Source organism: Micropterus dolomieu, linkage group LG04 (genome assembly GCF_021292245.1).
Source record: "Micropterus dolomieu isolate WLL.071019.BEF.003 ecotype Adirondacks linkage group LG04, ASM2129224v1, whole genome shotgun sequence".
Lineage (NCBI taxonomy): Eukaryota > Metazoa > Chordata > Actinopteri > Centrarchiformes > Centrarchidae > Micropterus > Micropterus dolomieu.
In genome coordinates this window covers 15,575,942-15,598,484 of record NC_060153.1, presented here as the reverse complement: position 1 = coordinate 15,598,484, position 22,543 = coordinate 15,575,942, and the positions used below count along the sequence as shown (strand labels likewise).

General features: G+C 39.8%; 1 protein-coding gene across 1 annotated transcript in view; it reads right to left on the bottom strand.

Annotated features, from left to right (window-relative positions):
* The window catches only part of LOC123969237 (microtubule-associated serine/threonine-protein kinase 1-like), a 75,773-nt gene extending 53,760 nt beyond the window's left edge, over positions 1-22,013 (bottom strand). Inside the window, exons 1-2 of the mRNA XM_046046430.1 lie at positions 21,006-22,013; positions 11,254-11,285 (exon numbers count right to left, since the gene is read on the bottom strand). Of these exons, the coding sequence (XP_045902386.1) occupies positions 11,254-11,285; positions 21,006-21,044 (71 nt within the window). The 5' untranslated portion in view covers positions 21,045-22,013. The remainder of the gene's footprint in view (positions 1-11,253; positions 11,286-21,005) is intronic.
* Between the last annotated feature and the right edge of the window lie 530 nt (positions 22,014-22,543).

Below are 22,543 nucleotides of genomic sequence, written 5' to 3'. Positions count from 1 at the left end.
TCAGAAGCGTCTCACCTGGGCTAAAGACAAAAAGGACTGGACTGCTGCTGAGTGGTCCAAAGTTATGTTCTCTGATGAAAGTAAATTTTGCATTTCCTTTGGAAATCAAGGTCCCAGAGTCTGGAGGAAGAGAGGAGAGGAACATAATCCACGTTGCTTGAAGTCCAGTGTAAAGTTTCCACAGTCAGTGATGGTTTGGGGTGCCATGTCATCTGCTGGTGTTGGTCCACTGTGTTTTCTGAGGTCCAAGGTCAACGCAGCCATCTACCTGGAAGTTTTAGAGCACTTCATGCTTCCTGCTGCTGACCAACTTTATGGAGATGCAGATTTCATTTTCCAACAGGACTTGGCACCTGCACACAGTGCCAAAGCTACCAGTACCTGGTTTAAGGACCATGGTATCCCTGTTCTTAATTGGCCAGCAAACTCGCCTGACCTTAACCCTATAGAAAATCTATGGGGTATTGTGAAGAGGAAGATACGATACGCCAGACCCAACAATGCAGAAGAGCTGAAGGCCACTATCAGAGCAACCTGGGCTCTCATAACACCTGAGCAGTGCCACAGACTGATCGACTCCATGCCACGCCGCATTGCTGCAGTAATTCAGGCAAAAGGAGCCCCAACTAAGTATTTAGTGCTGTACATGCTCATACTTTTCATGCTCATACTTTTCAGTTGGCCAACATTTCTAAAAATCCTTTTTTTGTATTGGTCTTAAGTAATATTCAAATTTTCGGATACTGAATTTGGGGTTTTCATTAGTTGTCAGTTTTAATCATCACAATTAAATGAAATAAACATTTGAAATATATCAGTCTGTGTGTAATGGATGAATATAATATCCAAGTTTCACTTTTTGAATGGAATTACTTAAATAAATCAACTTTTTGATGATATTCTAATTATATGACCAGCACCTGTACAATAATATAGGCAAGGATAAAGCATCGGTAGGCCGTATAACATAACATATATACTGTAACACCTCAATTAAAAGCCTTGTCCCAATTAGATGCCTGTCCCTTTTACTGGTCTAGTGTGGCTAGATGTTTTGACAAATAAGCACAGGTCTCAATTAAATGCCTGGTCTGGCTTTTACAGACATTCTTTGGATGTATAAAACCTCTTGAAGCTCACGGGTTCACCCTCTTGAGCTGGTTCTAATCTGCTTAGATCATGCATACAAATATAAATGTTAAAATTCTTGTCAATATGGACATGAAACACATCGTACATCGGTTAGATTCTGCACAATTTAATTATCATTTTACAGAAACAAAGAGCACCAAGTATTATTCATTCAGATTTACCGGCATGGTAAAGGAATTAAAGGCCACCTCTTGCAGGGACATAGACAGGGGTAAGTTCAGTGATTTAAGCAAATAAAAACCCAGGCTATTAATTAAAGTTTTACAGTATTATGTGATGTCAGAAAGACAAACAGGCATTGCTTTTACAAAAAAATGCAGGCAGCAACTTTAAATGTCACCTAAACATTCATTCAACTTATCAGAATTTACTCAAACTCTGACCTAGAAAAAAAACCCTTCACAATCCACTTAACTAGCATTTTTAACTTCGTCTCACTGTCTTCTTCACTGCATGTAGTTTGGGCAGTTAACTGCATGTGAAATGACCAAATCACAAATTAAGATTTGTTTCCAACTTCAAGAATGAACTTTAATGCTAAGTATTCAAACTATCTGCAGGAACTGAATATGCCCAATGCTCAATAGTGGTTCAATAATTCTGTATGTTAGGAATCAATATTCAAAAAGCCAGTTACTGCACAAATTCTTTCTGCTCACATTAATAATGATGCTGTGTTTTATCATCCCATCAGATTAAGTTTGACAGCGTCTGTACAAATTAAAACATTTTGAAGCTGTCTTAATAAAAAAATCCTAACTTTAACACACAGTTATTTTAGGAGTCTGAATTAAATTCACATGCATGTTGTGTTATCATGTCTTTGCAATATCAAAGATAAACCACAAACAGTCTGTGTGTTTTGGTTAAGGCCAGTCTGAAAACCAGCCAGGAACAGATGGTGCTGTCATAGCAGAAACAACAGGAGTAGAGCATGGAGAGGAGTTGTAATTTTCTATACCATGTTTTCCCCGCACAGCTCCTTCATTTGAAAAGACCAGCTAAGCAATGCAACTGCTCAAATATATGTCACTGAACCTACAACATCCATGCTTCTGATGCTGAAGGAGGTGGGTAATCATCATGTTCTTGTTTTTAACATCAGAAATATCTGACAAAGTACCTTCATTTAGTAACCTCTAAAAGCCATACCGCTGCTGAGTATGTGCTTCATTGTAACTATGGTTCATTTTTGATGCCAAAGTAGATAATTGTGGGACCTACTTATGAGCTATCAGGTCCATCAACATAACATATGCTATACTGAGGCTTAAAATACCCTGAATTACCTGTCACAAAGAGGAGAGCAACCTCAACAGATGGCAGATGTGTACAAAATAAAACTAGCAGAAAGGTGAGAGCTGTTTTTTGTGCAACTATTGTATATTCGCTGTAGTATAATTATAATAGATATCAGCAATAAAAATCTGTTTGCACCATGAGTCAAAGAAAGAGAGCATGTAGGTCAAAATAATCAAATATCAAATGTTTTAATGTTTGCTCTACTGAATTACAGTTGTTTCTTTGCCTTGTGTGAAAAATGGACATTAACAATGTGCACTGTATGCGAGTGGGATGAAATGCCTGTGTGTTCATGAGTAGGATCATTTGCATCACGTACACTGTGATGATATGTATGAGTGGCATAAAACTGTATGTACTGTGTGTGGGTGTGATAAACGTGCACGCTCATGTTCATGGCGAGAAAAAACATCAAGACACTTGTTTGTCATCCGGCTTCAGTCCCTTAGCGCTCCTCCTGGCTCCCGGTCTCCCTTTCATGATCTCCAAAGCCAAAACAACACAAAATGAGATTACCTTCAAGTGGAAAGACCACGTGAAAGGGAAAGAAGCAGACTAACTAAGAGTTAGAGACTGAGAGTGTAACGTCATCGTGGTTTCAGTTAACCCTGGTGGACTATTCTTAATTGTAGGCTGAGACACCACCTCGGGCTCTGCCTTTCATCCCGCCCTGCTATCTTCTTCCTGTGGCTTTGCTGCTTTCTGTGTTCCATGCGTCATGTTTTCCTCTATTACTCACTCATTTTTACGGTCTTCCTTCAGCTCAATCTGTTTGGGAGTGGGCACAAAGCGTTGTCTCTTTTAATTGCCATGGCCGGCCAAGAAGACACAACATGCACAAATGAAACAATGCAGACACACACACACACAATACAGAGCAGCAAGACAGAGAGAGGGAGAGAGAGAGAGTGCAAGACAATTAAAAAGTATATTGAAAAAAATATCAGGGATAAGTGATCTGATGATATTTATAACTCAGAGTAAGTGCTGGGAATTGTTTAAAAATTTTCCATGCCAGTGTTGATAGAATACTTGAGTTTCAGCACCAACACCAACAAATGGAAATGGAATGAAATGATGAAATGTTTTTACTACAAAACAGTTTTATATATAACAAAAGTTATATTATTTTAAAAGTTCCCTAAACAAAAGCAACAGTATTTTCTTACACATTCAGTCGCCAGTTTATTAAGTACAGCTAAAGCTAAAGACAACACGAATGCAGTCTAATATAAGAGTCCAGCAAAAAACACCTCCCTTCATCTGGGTGATAATGTTTTTAAGAGAGGTGTTGATTCAACTGTATGGACATTTTGGTGGCTGTCGTTTGTGGTGCTGTTGAACTGTATTTCATTATGCAAAGAGGTGTTTCTGTGAAAATGAACAGGGACCATCTGATCACTATCTGATTAAGAGTGTCACCCGACATTCGATACTAACTTTCAGTATATAATACTCGATGCTCACATTTTGGTCGACACCAAATAAGTTTTGAGGTCTGATACCTAGCCCAGTTTCAATATTGACAGTAACAAGAACATACTCACACATATAATGAAACTATATTTCAGACTTTTTTTTTACAATTTGATGATCAATTAATCCGTGTAAGCCATCCATAAAAAAATCTGAAAATGGCATTTATCTTGCAAATTTATTTACAAAAAATGGATCTACGATTCCCATCCCGCCACATTTGACATTTTTTCCTATCACTTTTCCTGAGTAGTTAAATTGACTCCCATCCCACAAGATTCCTGAAAAATGTCAGCCTCTATCTCAAATGTGAGAACATTCAATTTTTATCATCATAGTAGATTGAATATATTTAGGCACAACAAATACGAACAAAACAAGCAATTTGTGCGCTGAGAAAAAACTCATTCTGACAAAACAGCTAATCTGGTCATCATAAAAATGATTGACAGATCAATAAATAGTGAAAATAATCATTAGTTTCACCCCCGCCAATTCTCACAAAGTAATAACCTCTACACAAGTGGAGTATAAAATTAAGTTGCACTGCTTATACACACTCGTGAACAGGCAAATTCACACACATGGAAAGGACTCTTAAGGCAACAGCAAACACAAATGTCTCCTAAAAAAAAAATCTCCTAAGCAAACACACCCATAAACAAACATTCTCATGCACACACACATCACACATGTGTCCTCGCTCATAAACCCATACACTCTGCTTGGTGGCCGACAGTCAGAGAGGATTTATTCTTCTTCATAAACAGAATTTCCTGCTGTTCATTCCCAGCACAGTAGGAGCAACGGTGAAGACTCAGACTAATCCCCCTGTGATCAGACAAGATGAAGACAGCTAAAATGAAGCACTGCAGGAGGGACTATAGGGTCTGTGCAGATTGTACATTAGGGAGAGGAGAGGAGAGGAGAAACAAGAAAAATATAAGCCCGGAGAGGAAAAGATGGACGACAAATAGGTGACGTTAGGGACAGAAAATAAAGGCAAGAGAGAAAGTGGATAAGAGAGAACAAGGTGAAGAGGAAGGAGGAAGAAGAGCGAGGACCTGTGCCAAGCAGACAGCACCACAGCACTGCCCACTGTTGGCTCTGAGCTACACAAGCACTCCCTGGACACTGACAATAATGCCTTCACTTCATAATGCTATCTCTGGCACACAGGCTACCAGCCAAGGGCACACATACCATCCGTGTGTGTGTGTGCGTGTCTGAAAGAGAGACATCACCAGCCATAATCTAAAGCAGGCTAAATCGTTGTGCATCACTACAATGAAGCACAATAAAATGATAAATTAATACAAATCCAGCATGCACACACACACACACATACACGCACATATATAAGCATAATAAAATGTGTAAATTATCAAACCTTAATGTACTTAAAAAGCCCTACAGGCATATACAAAAACATAACAGCACACAGTGTGGACAAAATTGCATTACATATACACACATACATGTAAAAACGTCAAATACACACACCATATTGCTGGAGCTAAATGGAGACAGGGAGACAACTGTGAGACAGCATGACAGCTGGCAGGGACAACGGAAACATCATGGAAAAACACCACCAAATGAATCAACACACGCTAACAACAGCAGGGCACCACACCAGTCACAAAGACCGCACGGAGACAGATAGTTGCCATTTACCTTTTTGTGCGTCGAAACATGTTGCTAGCAGCAGAGGCTGTGTTGGCAGATGCACATGAGAGCAGCTGAGCCTCCACATACACACACAGAAAAACACACGCACGCACACACACACCGAGGCAGTCAAGAGGCAGCGATTACACTCCAAGCCGGCATTGTCAGCCTCCTCTGGCCAGTTAAACACATGCACACACAGACTCACTCACAAATGTCTCGCCGTGACTCTGTACGCGTGAGTATGCATGCAAGAGCGTACAGAAGAGAAATTATATAATTGGAAGGACTTTGGAAATGTCAGCAATGTCACAGACGGAGAAAAAAAAGACAAGAGATAGAGGACGGAAGAGGACGAGATGGAGAGAGGGAACAGGCTGCCGACCGTCCCTCTCAGAAGGAGAGGATTGTGTGGGGCTGCTCTCAAGGGTATCGTGCCAAGCCAGAAAGTGCGGGGGGGGGGGGGTAGACAAGAAAAAAAGGGAGGGAGGTCAATGCAAGTAGACACAGTATGAATGAGGGAGAGAAACAGCATGTGGGAGAACGCAAGCGAGAATGTAAGAAAGAGGTTAAAAATCAATCAGAGAGATGAGAGAGCAGACTAATGTGAGTGACAAGACAGGGGAAGATAGAGATGGGGGAGGGAAGGATACTGCAAGTTGGTTGTCGCACGCAATTGTGTGTTATTCTGTGTGTTTGGGGGTATGTTACAGCTTACTCATGGCCATGGTCAATGAAGGATCAGGATGGTGATATTCTATGTTTTACTTATTGTCAACAAAGGCCTGTGAAAAGACCAAAACCAACAGATAATTACTAGTGACAAGAATTGTCTGTGTAGCCAAAGCCTGATGCAGTTTAGTCCTCTATGCCATTGTAGACCTCCACTGTTGCCCAAAAGCATAAGGCTGGCGAAATTCTGTGTGTGTTCTTATTGTCAATAAACCCCATGAATAGACCAAGACCTGATGCTTTCTGACTTCCCCAACTGTGTATGGTCTCAGGCCAAAGCCTGGTGGCTCCTACTGGTGACGCATCTTCACCCAATGCTTTCAGTTAACATGACATGTTCCTTTATTACAACATGGGTACTGTAGTTTGTTGTTAGTCAATACCACACAAACACTGTCCTGCTACTTCAAATAGCAGAAAATGTCTATTAATCTGTAGCTGAAAATAGTCCCCACAACTGCATTATTTATTCCTGTTTAAGCCTAACATTTGCTAAAAAACTACAGTCGCCCAGCTGGGTTAGGGAAATTACAGAGCCCTTTTAGTTAAACGATATATTCATATGCATTTTTAAAGATTTACATCTTCAGTCGGAACCAGTGTGCTTGAGGCTGAGTGCCACAGACAGGGTGGACAGTAATAAAGTCTTGACAAGATGAACTAATACACTTTTGGTTTGGGGGTTTTCATGAGGTTTATTGACAATAAGAATAATATAGAATTACTTCAGCCTTATTCTTTAAAATGCACATTAAGTCATACACAGACAGTTTAATTTTTCTATGTAAAACCGCCATATTGGACGAGCTCCGGCATCTGCTATTTGTCCTAGATATCACAGGAGCTGCTCTGCAATGCCCGGCCAAGAGAGATGTAATTTCTGTGTGTGTGTGTGTGTGTGTGTGTGTGTGTGTGCCCTCCCTCCTTCCCTGAAACAAATCCACCAAATGTTAAAGCTGACGTGGGGTGACAGTTGCACAGTAGTGCTGATGGGAGTAATTCAATAATGGATGCCGTCTCTAATGTGGGAGTCTGGATAGATAAAATATACATGGGAGAGAAGAGAAGGGGCTAGGGGGGAGGGGAGGGGAGAGGGAGCAGGAGGAAAAGCAGGGTGGTGATATCACTGAAACACTGTGGGGGGTCACAGACAGGGATGGGCAGCATTTCATCATATAGACAACATGTTGTGTGCTTTTGTGTGTGATGGGCTTCACAGGCTTTTTCTGAAGCACATTTAACCACTCAGGATTTCAGTATTTGGTAACCTCTTTGTCCTTCAGGTCACTCTGTTCTCATTCTGCTATAAACGCCCAGTCATTTCACCCATAGTGTAAGACTCCAGCTCCACCCACAGGAGGATATGTGTAGAAAAATCCGGCGGGGTGGGGGATGGTTGGGTGCAGGGAGCTGAGAGAGCTGACCGTGAGCCCCCAGCTCCAGTGTCTCCTTCATGTCATGCTGTGACATCTGCCACCCCGCCACAGTGGTCAGAGGTCGGGGACAAAACACAACCGATGACAGCAGTCAGGGATACACATGCATGCTTCACACTGGATCACTGACACACACACACACAAAACCATGCAGCCAAAATGAGTAAGGCCGTAAATTGTAATTACACATGGACTCACATACACCTTAAATACCCCTGGCATGTATAAGCTAGTATCTTCAGGCTATTGCTGCCAGACGACAGTACCTCTACAGAGTAAGACGCATAAAGAATATTAAATAGACAACAACACAATAAAAAATGAAGTTAAATGAAAACACAGGGAATTGAAGCCATAGTTCAAACGTACAACGTCCTCAATTGCCAGCAACTCTCAGTGCAACAATAACAATTTACATGATAAACAGACATTTGACAGAGTTACGTGATTCACATTCTGCTCACACAGGACAAACATGGGCAAGCCGAAAGTAGAGTGGGGAAAAAAAAGTATGGCTCCAGACCACAGCAGTTTCAGAGGAATTTCAAGGATTTCAACACTCGAAATGTTGACGGCAAAGTGTGAGCATTTTGTGGAAAATTACGCCCCTCTCCATGTTTCAGACCACATTTTTGAGCTGACATGAGACACTTTTCCAAATTTTGCCTGATTTGTGAAGTGCTTTTAGCAGGAGCAGTAGCAGCCAGCTCTTTCCAAATCCGACTTTCAGTGTAAGAAAAAATGCACAGCTTATCACAGTAAAAGAGTGGATATTGTCAAGAAGCGAACAGTAATTAAGATGTCGCAAAAGAAACGCTGCCAGAGACAAGCACTTCACAATTTCATGGTGGATACATAAAGGGAACGAGAGGGATTTGAGTAAAAAGAGTGACAAACACAGTGAGCATGGGGAAGAAAGAGTGGGGAGATTAATTTCAGCACCATGGACAGAGACATACAACAACAACAGCATCGTGTGCATTAAAAGACAATATGAGTTTTGGTTCCATATTTCACTGTGTTAAGTGTAACAGTTTTTACATGCCTGTACCACAAATAAGGATATTTATAAGGATAAGGATATTTTAATCAGTTTTGTCAAACCTCTCAACATCATTCAATCCCACTCTCTTTTATGGCACAGAAAAACGACTCCAGATGTTTCTAATTCAGTCGCTAAAGCCAATTGTGTTTTGTGGAGCTGCCTCACAGCGTTAATATCTGGCTTTAACGTTGAAGTTTTGAAGGAATTTCCATTAGTCATTTCATTCAAGAGCTCCATGAGAGCTGATACGAGGCATGAGAGGGTCTCCTCTTTTTAATTTCTGCTTGTGATTTCCATCTTTTCATCTACAAATAACACTTTCAGGCAACCCGGTTAGCTAGCTGTCAGCTACAACTTGAGCACAGTTTTTAAGTGTGTTAAAAGAATAACAAATTATCTGTAAAGCAGTTCCTGTTTGCAATGCACCCATTTACCTACAGAAAACTATCACTGGAATACTTTGATACCGAATAAAACGTGATGATTGTCAAGCAAGCTCTAGAGACATAAGGAGCATAGTTTTTTTCATGATTTCTAAGCTGATTTATGGATGTTTATTTACAGATTATTTACAGAGCTAATGCTATTCTTGATGCAAATTGGAGCAATCGGGCGCTAAGGATTTTACCTTGATACCTTGTACCTTGATTTCCTCTGTGAGCTGTTCCAACAGCTGACCATCTGGATAAATAGGCCGAATCAGCTGCCAAACAATACCTAACTTCTCAATATTTTCAGAAAACCAGCATGGACCTCCGTCACCTCACACAGTGGCTTTGCTGCATGTCTCACCCTCATAACAGTGTGGCAACCTCTGGTCGAGGGCCATGCGTTGTATAAAGCTTTCCGACTTGATTTATTCGTTACTTGTATTCACTTTTCTATGTATCTGTATGTTGGACCTACCTATGTCTCTGGTCTGTTCCCTGTGCTGCTGTAATGCTACATGTCCCTCCCGGGCATCATTTCTTTCTATTAATGTTCAAGGACAGTGATTACCTGTCGGGTTGCCCTCCTGGCACAATGTTCTCTCTCCCGCTTTAACAGGATAGATTTACATTTGTAGGTTTTTTCAATGAAAGAGATGGGGACGAAATGCACATTCTGTGTAAAAATGCATCCACCTGGACATCTTCCAAAGTTTTTGTAGGACCACATTTGTTGTATGTGTTACTGTGTCTCTGCTTTAGTCCATGGAAGCACAAAGTGGGAATGTGGTACTGAAAAGACTGTAACTCTGGAAGATACTCGTTGGATTTTTTTATAACTCGGAGTACTGATAGCTTCAACTCAACCTTAGAAGTAACTATTACACAGCTGTGATTTTTCTTGAAATCACTCTAAGAATGAATCTCTTTGAAGTCAGTTTGGACAGACAGACAGAAATATATATGGACATGTGATTATTGTATTACACTTTAAAAATGTGAACCTATCATCCTAACCTCATAAAGCATAAATGTCATAAACAACACATAACAGGTCGGTCATGCACTATCTGCACTAAACATTTGACGGCTTAACTCGTGTGCGTTACACATCATGTACTCTCCCCTCTCTACCTCCTCGCCTTCCCACAACCACGCAGGGCACTGAGGTCACAGCACGGCTATCCTGCCGCTGAACTTTCATTGCACAGCTTACTGGTGCAACAGATTGACGCTCTGAGAGTGAAAGGGCTCCCGCAAAGCTGGAACATGCTGCACTCGGTAGACAAGGCTCCCAGTGAAAAATCCCATCACTCGACCATGACGTCCTGTATAAAAGCTGGAAACACTCCAAGCCCTAAAGTTACTAAATGTCGTCCCACATCTATTTATTTTGTCTTCCTTAATGTGTCCATGTAATATAACTACTGTTGGTCTATTCAGTAAACAAGTCATCTATTGTGCGTCTGTCCGTACTTCGAGAGGAATCTCTTCTCTCCTGCTCTTCCCTAGATTTCTTCCATTTTCTCCCCCGTTCAAAAGTATTTTAGGGGAAAGGTGTCATATGCCGTACATACTGTAAAGCACCTTGGTGAAAATTTGGGCTATATAAATAAAATTTACTTGACAAAAAAACTGTTATTCCTCCCTGGTCTGTGTATGTCTTTCAGCTCACAAAGCAGCCTGCTTTGCATCATGCCAAGCAGCAAAACAAGATGCAAAAGTAATTCTAGTATATTACGTCATGGCATACTAAAGTTCTGTAAAGAATACCTATATTTTGATATTGTTTAACTTTTCCAGGTAATTAATCCAATTCCCACACTTTCCCTCTCCGGGAACCTTCTCTTCAAATTTCACAAATTCCATTAGCAATGGAAACACAAAGATTGAAAACTCACATAAATAACACATAGTCGAACCCAACAAACAAACTGGAGACTGTATCTCAACACAACATACTGTACATGTATCCAGAAACGCACACAGAGAGAAAGTGAGATGAACTTACCTGCTACTTTTTCGGGGCAGAGGTAGATCCTTCTGGAGAGGGAGAGAAAAAGAAAGAGGAGGAGAGCAGAAAGATTAGCCTGATTACACATCATGCAATCTGCTACTGCAGGACTCACTGTTTCTAGGGCTGTAGAAAAGATTATAATGTCAGTGTGGTGATGAAATATGAATTAGCATAATCGTTTCTGTAATCACACAAACACTGCACAAAGTAACACTTCAGTAAAAGACTGAAACAGATCAAACTAATTATATTAACATGTGTGGTTATTTACTGAAGAACAGGGAATTTCATAAAAAAATGTTATAATTACTAATTACTTTGCGTCTTATTTATATAATTTGAAATATGTTTTCTATTTTTATCTCCTCATACATTTCACTGCGGATGTTTTTATGCTTCCCTATAAAGCACGTTGTTGTTTCTCAGCATATAGAGAGGGCGTGTATAAATCAAATTCATTCAAGGTCAAACATTAGACTGAAACACTCCCCATGTCTATTAAATGGATCCCTTGAGTTATTACAGGAGAAATGTATTTAAGAACTAACATGTTATTTTTCAAATGCTTGACACTCAAACCTTGACAAATTTACTTGCGTAATAAAATTTCAGAAATTTAATATTTCAGAATCAGAAACCGCTTTAGTGCCAAGTAGTTTTTACACTTACAGTGAATTTGCTTTGGTGACTAGGTGTGTAACAATAGACATAATATATAAATATAAAATATGAAAACTTTAAGATGAAACTTATACTGTGACAGACATCAGACAAGGCAGTACTATTTTCCATTTCTCCTACAAAGCTCTCTCAACCCTTTAATGGCCTTGTGAAATTCTTACATGCATGCATCCCAAATAATTGCTGCTAGACACTCAAACCTTGACAGATTTACTTGCAAAAGATCCAAAAGTATGTTTGACCACACTTGGTCATGCTGACTAGTAAAACAAGTTTGTGTTTGTTAAGACACTCTTTACATCATCTGTATTGATATATTGAACTGTATTAAGCACATTCAGTCCGAATGAAATGAGTGTCTGGCCTACCTGCCTACCTGTGCACACTCTGCCCGTGCCATCACTGTACATAAAAATGTTTTGGGGGAGTGGCTTTGGAGGGAGGCCTGAAGGGAGGGGCTATCATCTACTTAATTGAGACACTTTCAAAATCTAGCAGTTTCTTGCTAGTTCCTCCAACGTTAACTACTCGAGCTTTAAAATAATAAATAAGAATGATTTTTTTTTGCTGTCAAATCATGTATCACTTTGCTTGTTACAGTTAAACCTTAGCATCATCATTAGCATATATTGCTGGCATCCCACACAAAAAATAGGGCTCAGCAAAAAACTAAAAGAAGGTGAAACTTGTAAGTTGCAAGGTCAAAATATAACTTGTTGTACTGCAACTGCCTGAAAAGCTGCAGCATCAAACATAAGCTTCTCTCAACACTGAAACTTTCCAAAGAGAGTAGAACAAGAAATCCCAGATGGTCGCTGTGGTTTACAAAATAAACACTATTGTTAAATTTTCTGATAATAAAACTGCTCAAGCAGTAGTGTAGGATGATATTAATATAGAGTTCTGTTAATGTTTAGTGTAAGTGGAAAACTGATCCCTGCTAAGTGCTCTGAGACCTCAGAGCTTCAGGAAGCACCAGGTTGAACGGAGCCAAAGTCAATTTAAAAAATGTTGCTGCTCTATTTATGACATTGGGACACAACACCAAGGACCTGTGATGTGATTAGCATCTACTGAGATGAATCTGTGAGGTTCTTGTTGTCCGTCTATTCCCAATTTGATTTTAGGTGAGATCAGGTTTCTGTCAGTTTCTATTGTCAGCCTGTCCTGCGCTGCTTATCAAGCTATTTTCTATGTCACAATGGCTTGGCTAAAAAGATATAATCATGTTTTTCTTTTCTCTCGGGGAAGGCTTAATGACACAGACCCATGTAAACGACATGAAAGGAATCAAAGCGACAAACCTCACCAAGGTCAGGAGTTAAAAAAATAATAAAACATTTGAGAGGAGAATAAGAAGAAAAATGAGACTGTAATTGATTTTACAGAGAAGGATTTCAGTTAGACGCGGGCAGTCCTGACATTTCTCTCTCAGACACAGACACACACACAGTCTATCTCTCTGTCTATGTAAAAGTAAACAAGAATTACAAAACCCAAACAAGGCCGAGCTGATGAAACATGACTTGACAGCTGGAGCTCTCGTCTCCAAACAATCTCAAAACAAGCTTACTATCCAAACTCACATGATTTACTTTCCAGCACTGTCAGACACTAATACTTGCACTTAATAAGAAAACTATGGGGAACAAATGAGGAGTGGAAACCCTACTGGGCTGCAAAGATGTATGGTTAGAAAGCAAGTTAGAATCTGCTAGAGTTAGAATCAGTGTAGAATCCAAAGGCAGAGAAATCGTCGTCATAAGTGCAGCAGTAGTGCAGTAATCACATAAAAATAGAAAACAAAGATGCACAAACTGGTATATTAAAGGAATAGTTCCACATTTTGGGAAATATGCTTATTTGCTTTCTTTTGGAGAGAGTTGGATGAGAAGGTTGACCCCACTCTCATGTCCGTGTTAAGTATGGAGGAGACGCTTAGCATAGCATAAAACTGGATGCAGAGGGAAACAGCTGGACTTGCTTTTCAGTGACCTGTCCAACTACAATCTTCTCCGCTGATTGCCTGGTTAGCCAAGAAATAGTTAGACTACATAACTACAAAGTGTTTTTACATTTCGGTTTACAGAGAGATTAAACAAACAAGATGTAATGTGTTAATTGTGTATGTGAGCTTAAGTGGCGCCAGATCTGTAGGCATAATCTTTACTTTTAGGAAGAGAAAGCCAAGCTGTTTCCCCGTTTTCAGTCTTTCTTGTAAGCTAAGCTACTCATGTCCTGGCTTTAGATTTATATTTAGCATACAGACATGAGTAGAATCCATCTAATTCTCTTTAAGAAAGCAAATAAGCTTATTTGCCATCATGTTAACTATTTCAGTAACATGGAAAATGAAAATACTTATATGCGATAGTAAACTTGCAGCATTTCTCAGTTCAGAGGAGAGTGATCACTTTTTTCTTCAATGGGAGTGACATCACCCATCATAGTGAGCTCTTTCTGGGACGGCTAATGAGTTACATCATCAAGAGGAAGTGAGCTCCAGCAGAGTGACTCAGAGAAGGCCCCGCAGGAGTCTTATATACGTACTATGTGTGTGTGTGTGTTTGTGTGTGTAGGGGGTGACAGGGGTGGCTAATGGATAAAACCCCCAACACCTGCTCCCTCTCACTGTCTCTGTCAAACAGACAGCTACTGTACGTGTTGTTGCCATGTTACTGGTCACTTTGGCATTTGTTACAACAATATTCACCTCAATTTCAAGTGCCCATGACAATATGTGGAAGTTCTCAGTAATATCCACTGTGCTTCAATACATAGTCATGTGCACCATACACATTCTGGCAAAAGCTATATTACAGGGTTATTTTGGAAATTCCTTTATGTGTACTAAAGACTGTAATGCACAACAAGGTACAATGCAAAGAGACTCCCTCAATGCCAAATCTGAAACATATATAATAAACTTCTGCGGTGTGAAATGGTGTTGTTCAACACAAGTCTGACCTAACTCTGATTCCCATCTCTTTCACAAGATTTATAAAGACCAATTTTTGGACCTTTCATCAATAAAGGGTGCAATCTTGCAATAAATCTGTAAACACATCCCCGTGAAGCAAACTGATATTTTATTTCTTAAGCATTGGAACACATATTTGCAAATGTTACCTTTTCAAATGTGGGAATTTGTGGATTTTGGATTATTAGATGTCAGCCCTTGGGCTCTAAGGAATTCATGATGGCCAATTGTCACTGTTTTATAGACATTTTATAGACTTAACGATTAATGGATTAATTGGAAAAAAGTGATAGATACAATTTGGGCATTTGAGAAAAAAATAGTTGCTGATCCTGACATTTAATGTAATGTAATTCTGAATTACATGTTAGAAAAGCACATGATGTGACATGATAGAAATACAACAGTAATCACAGGCCTGGATAATTATGAGTGATTGCTCATCATTAAAAACCATTTCCTGTTTTCACGATAACACACATGAATGTTGTGACGTGTCCTATTGTGTCTTCACACCTCAACACTACAGACACAGACACACAAGTAAACTAATATTTTTCCCCCAGGAGTTTTCCATTTCTGCTCTTTTACTGAGGATATGACACTAAATGCTAATCTCTAAACAAAAAATCAAGAGTAAGAAAATGTTCTGATGTGACATATTTGCACTATGACAAAAAGGCAAAGATGTGATCTCAAAGTGGTATTAAATAAATGGTTTTGCAGACACAATGCAGCATAGACAGACTCAAAGTTGTTTGCGCATAAAAGCAAACACATTCATAGTACATTTAATCCATTATGCACAACCTCTACAATGCTGCAAGCAACTTCAAATTAAATTAATGCGCTTTGTTATAGAAGGTGCCGTTCAAAACAGATAAAATATTAGACAGCTTTCTCTGTCTGACAAGTGGCGAAAGGGTGTCCATGATTTGGAAAGAAAATTGGGGTTATATTTACCCAAGGACAAACCGAAGGCCAACTGGAAACCAAAGAAAAGAAAAATGTTAATATGCTGCTGCTCTGGGCAGAGTCAGAAGGCTTCTGTTCGGTTTCTCTTGCCAAAACTGACAGCAGATTGCGAGGCAAATGTCACGCAGTGTATTCTTCAGTTTAATAGTTTTACTTAAAGGCTTTGAACTCACTGGTCATTACAATGAGGTTGAAAATAACGTCTAATTTGACTCACATTCTTGACCTGTATCACTTTCTTGTTTAACTGGATCGAGTTTCAAACCTTAATAATTGCTATCTTTTCCCTACTTTGTCCATTTACGTCTGCTTTGAGGATTAAGGTGGGCTCGAGCTTTTGTGCTTCATAGGCGTCTGGCATGGTGATTCAAGCCCAGTTGAAGTAGTTCAAATATTTGAAGTTATTCCCAAATATATTCTGGCCTAGATCTGTTGCTTTGATGTACACTTTGCTCTCTCAAAAACAAAACCTACCCTTTCTGAATAATACTGACATCAGAAAGGCGTGGTGAGGGAGAACAAAGCAGTGGGCATGGCAGTGAGTGACAGGACTTGGCAAAGAGACCTGGATCTTCTGCAGTGATCATACTCTTATCCCTTGTGCTTAGCATATTGGAAATGGGCACACTGCCCAGAACAAAATATTGGACAAATGTGTGTATGTATGAGAGAGAGAGAGAGAGAGAGAGAGAGAGTGTGTGAGTACTCCCGACTCCTACAACAGAGATGGGTGAGACACATGGTATGACAGTTTGTGTGTGTGAGTGTTTGAGCATATGGGTTAAATGTAAGTTTGTTTCACACTCCTACAACTGCTCGGGGCAGGATCATCTTCACTTGAGGTGAAAGGGACTCATCTCAATGACACACACTCACCCACAGCGGACTGGATGGTGCCACAGATCATTGTAGTTGATCTAGTTTTCATTTATAATGTGTTTCATGAAGTAATATGGGGCCTGTTGGTGCACAATTCTGAGATTGATTTTAAATGTTTTGGATGTGTACAGTTAATAAATAAGAGCCAGTAATGGGCACGTGAACAGATTCACATGTACACAACCTTACGAATATTAAAACCAAAGCCAGGGGTCCTTTGTTGCGTGTCATATCCCTCACATTTCATGTTTGTCTTCATATGAGTGCACAGGCAGATTGTGCGCAGAAAGGCAGGTAGACAGGCAGGTAGGACAGCCAATCATTTCATTTGGAATGAATCAAATGATTGGCCGTGCTTATTACAGTCCTGCGACAGCCAAGAGATCCCAGTATTTTTCATTTGTGTGTCAGAGCATTTGACTAATTGATTGCTGTCGAGCTGCAAAGAGAATTTTAACAAATATAATATAATTATGTAATATAATGTAACAATGTAATTTATTTCCTGTGTAATGCAAATGAGAACCCCGATACCATAGGCCATACCCTCAAAATAGTGTGCCAGATGTGCCGTGTAGAGTGACCAGAATGAGAGAGTGAAAGGAGGTGAACGAATGTGTTGAGGAATGGGAAGACATGGAAGGAAACAATGGGCGAGTTGATGGAGGTCAATGAGGACTGAGGACTGAAGAGAGTTGGAGATAAGAGCAAGACTTGAAGATAGCAGCAGGACGGATCAAATGACAGATGTTGCCTTTCTTCGTGGAAGGACAGTCTCTTCACTATTGACTGTTGAGAAAAAGCGAACATGTTTTTAAAAGCTTAGCCAGTGTCTCTTTTACATTGTTTGTCCACCATAGCGCACTGGCAGGTTTAATTTTTAATTGTAAAATGTCCCTCTCTTTTCATATCTTCGCAATTCTTTAAAAGCCAAATTTCAGGGATACTTATCAAACATGTTCATTTGTGTTACATATGTATTTTAATAAATTAATATTGCCCAATACTATACCAACATCAAATTTTTTAACTCTCAAATACCATTACAGTATCAGTATTGGTCTTACAAATCCAGTAGAAGTCAGGTTAAACTGTCAATACTAAGTTTACCACAAATTCTTGATCAGAAGTTTTCTGTACTTTTTTATGTATCACGGATTCTCTCCTTTTTATCATAACTTGTTTATTTATTGTAATTTTGTTAATTTTGACTTCTGTCCAGTTTGTGTTAAAGGGAAGGTCCGGCACCTGTGGATGTCTGTTCAGTGTTGATGGTGTAGGCAGTCTGTTGAAGCAATATATTCCTTAGCAACTGCTATATTGACTGAGAAAGATGAGATCGCGAAGTAGTTTCTGCATCCAGCACCATCATTTGATGTGACAGTGACGGTGGCAAGAACTACAGGCTACAAACGAATGAATGAATGAATGAGAAATACTTTTTATATAAGACCACCAATTGGTTTCAGTAATTTTCAGTGTCCAAACTCACGGATGAACAACAAAGTAATCTGTATGAAACACACACATGCCATACATGTACACACACACACACACACACACACAACCCTTTCCTCCCTCCTTCCTCCTCTGTCTCTCTGGTGTGAAAGTAGACCCAGGCAGTAAAGGGATCCAGATTTTGTAATAGCCACTTAAATGGGGTCTACTGTAGCCCACAGCTGCTGCCTGCCTCAGGTCTATGCTGCACCCCCCTCCTCCTGGCCTCCAGGCCTTTCAGCCCGTCCTCCTGCTGGTGGTTGGTCTTCCTCCCTAAGGGCACACAAGGCTGTTAGGCCACCATTAGTCCTGCTAATGGGCCCGACAACTGCGCCACATCCTCAGCATTTAGACCTTCTCTGTCTGAGATATGGATATCGACCACTTCAGTGGAAATGGAGAGCAGGGGAATGGGGTGGGACTCGATTTGATAGGTACATATAGGCATGAATGTCACGCACAAACACACACAAGATGCTTGGTGTAACCACAGTGCAGTGAACTGAATGTGAGTCTTTTTACGTGTCTGTGGATTCCTGGTTTTAGTCTACCTTGGCTGAGTGTGTGTGATTCTGCATTAGATTGAAACCTTTATGTTCACATCTAATTGTTTCCTGTCCCCGCTCTCACTGACAGCGCTGATATACATGTCTACTTCTGAGAAAATACTTCAAACAAAAGGACTGTCGAGCTCAGCAGAGTAACTTAATATCTCCTAATTTACACACTGAACTCTGCCAAACTGAAACAGTTGTTGTTAAAGTTGTTTAATGAAGCAAAAATGAAAAACAAAGAATTGGTTCAAGCTTCTCAAGTGTCTGTATTTTTTACTTTTCTTAAGTCTTGTATTATTTTGAATTGAATATCTGAACTTTTGTTTGATGGCCAAACAAAATAAGACATTTGAAGTCGTAACCTCAGGCTCTCAGAACTTGTGATAGTCGTGTTTCAATCATGAAAACAAAAAATGATTAATCTGCCACAATTTTGAATGGAATAATATTGGATATAAACCAGAATAAATAAGAATATTATGGAAGCCAACTTTTTAAGTAGAAATACTAATAATTTGCTGGTTCTAGTTTCTCAAATGTAATTTTTTGCTGGTTTTCTTAGGTCGTTTATGATTGCAAACTGAATGTTGCTGGTTTTACACCGGTGGTTGTACAAAACAAGCTTCTTGAATTAGTCAAGTTGGTTTTTAGGTGATCTTTTTATGGACCAAATGATTAATCCAGACATTAAATATAATCATTCATTGGAGATAATAATAAAATACTCCGGCACATAATGACTTACCTGTGAATGCCAAATAAAAGTCTACAAGCACACACAAACTACTGTATCTCTGCACCTTTAACATCTATAGATTATCAAAAGCCTAAGTCTAAATGTCACAATGATACAGCTGACGAGAAATCCTTAACAAACAGGTTCAAAAGGGCAGTTCAACAAAGGTCGAGCTGGTGGTAGAGGTAGCAGATAATATAGGGATCATTGCACTCTAAGGAATACAAGAATACATCCATCAAAGACAAGCAATCAAAACATCCGCTTTAATTCACCAGGCCTAACAATAGGAGTCCAGCACCTGTAGGAGTGAAAACTCTAAGCTGCTACCAACTTAACAGCAACATTTGTGCAGGAAACCATCCAATTTCGCTTGTCTATACTCATAAATGATGAGCAATCATCTACAGCAGAATATCTTGGCACAAAGTGCAGCAAAGTACTTTTATTGTAAATTAATTCACAAGGAAGCAGAGAGGGACTGGCAGACAATAGACCTGCATAGTAAGCTTTGCCTTGCCTCACTTGATTCATTTCACGCAAGTGCCCACCACACAGAGGAAAGCCTCGAAGGAAGCTTTTACCAGAGCCTTCCTGTGTCTGTCGTAATCTTCAAGATATGGGCTAAGTGACTACATCCTGCAAATGTAATAGAAGGATCTATTCCACCAACTCAGTCTCTTTAAGTAGCCCGGACTCAACACATGACTGGTTATTATAGATACATATTATTGTGAATCTAAAACAGGTTATCACAAAACTTTATTGGGACAATATATTAAGATGTTTTTCTACTACTTATACCACAGTAGATATGCCTTAACTATATCGGTGTGTTTTAGGTCCATTATGACAAAGATCAATCAGCTTGACTGGTTCATGGCAATAATTATTTTTTTATTAAATTAATTCATACTGTTTTTCACTTAATTTATTTTTAGAAATGTTACATTTATACAATCCTGCAAAAATCAAAACATATACTATGGTTTTCCAAATCAGCCACTCTTTTCTGAAACGTTGCTGTTCTGTTGTCTACTAAATCAATCAACATCATGTCCTTCTTTTAGGTTCTTTGAGCTCACTCATGGGCCTACACTTCCCATGGTTGGAGATGTCTTTGGAAGCATCATTAGATTAAAATGAGTTCAAAGCAACTGATGAGGCTATATTATATTAATTACAAGTACAACTGATCACATTGGCTGTATTTATGTAGGCTACACCCCTTACATCTATGTTTGGAGGAAGAACCACCATATGTCACATTAAATCTCCTTTAAATATTATGTCCCAGTATTTGTAATGGTGAAAAATGTCTCAACACTTCCACTTTTAGCCTTTTGAAATAAAGAGACAAGTAGCCTATCCACATTCATAAAATAATCATACATGTTTTAATAATCCCCATGTGGCAACAAAGACGGTTAAAAAAAGTTCTCACCTGCAGCCTACGTCTTCGGATGATCCCAGAATCATCCATGGCGCCAGTCCGGGTTCACACCTGTCGGTGGGTCTCGTGGCTCCTGCGGTTTTCCAGGAGATGGGGCGAGAACAAACCCCACTCTCGCGTGGCTTGTCGATTCACTACTAAACCGAAATGCTTGGCAGAGCTGCTTTTAACATTATTTACCAGCGAAAAGCAGGTAATATCGGCTCATTTGCTATGGTCAGTGTTGAAAGTAATATCATGCGGGAAACACTGAGATATAAGCTTTATATTCTCTCGCGGTACAACAACAAAACAAAAACTACACTATCATCTATGACCCAAGTAAAACAAAGTGCCGCTCTTGTGTTGGACCCCAGCCGACATCCCTGGCTGGCAGAGACTGACAGACACTACTGACTAGGCTGCTCTGTGCTGGGAACCGCTGAATAAGCGAGAGGCTCCCCGGTGGGATCAGCGTGCACTGCGTGAACTGAAGTCCAGCTGAGAGACAGAGAGGAACAGCCCAGACTGTCAGATCGAATATTACCACACCGCAGATAAGATAAACCAAACAAGTTTGCACACATCTTCACACCAAGAGCATCCAGTGGGAATCACAGCTCAAAACAAAAAATCTTACAACTACACGTAGCTCATTGCACCAGCGACAGCCAGAATCAATTCAACTACTGTCATCCTTTAATTAAAAAAACGCTTCTATCTCAGCGATCCTCTGTTGGTCTGCGAACGACAGCGATCCGCTACGTGTTACAGGAGTCCACAGAGCCACATTCAAGCACGGTCTAGGTGCTGAGGATGCACCATGTACACACGGGGTTCATTGCATGCACACTGCAAAACAACTACAAGTCTGTATTGTGTGGTGAATCCACACGCTGTAACAGCTCCTGTGCATTTAAAAAAAGGCGAGATGAATGAGAAACGACTCTATACGTCCCTCTGGTGAAAGACACACACATCGGCACTGAAAGCGGGTTTGGTAACTTCACGTTTTCGTCCCCTGGTTGGCAGATTTGTCCGTTCTCGGTGTTCACCTTGTTATTCTCCAGTGTAACGTTGCATTTCTCGCAGAAAACGATGTGTGGTTGCAACCCAGGCTTCGCTCCATCCTCAGCTCTTACCACCCACTTCCTACTACCAGATGACGTTTAACCCTTCAGCAACCACAGGCGTCTTCTTTTTTCTTTTTCTTTTTGCATTTATCAGCTACTGTATGAAAGTGGGTTTTCATATACAAGTTTCCATTACCATTACCTGACAAAGTTTATGTTTATGCACATTTGAGGTGCATCTGTCCGGAACAAACGGCTAAACTATTTAATATTTCAAAGTCTTGTAACTAATGACAATATATTTGATACTAGGGTTTTGCAACATGATGTAGATTAGTTGATTCATCAATCTACAGAATAGAAAATATGCAGCTATTTTGATAATCAATCAGTCTTTTCAGTCAATTTTCAAGAAATAATAGTGAACAAAATGCATCAAATGGCAGGGTTGGCTGCTTTAGCTGTCAAATTGAATAT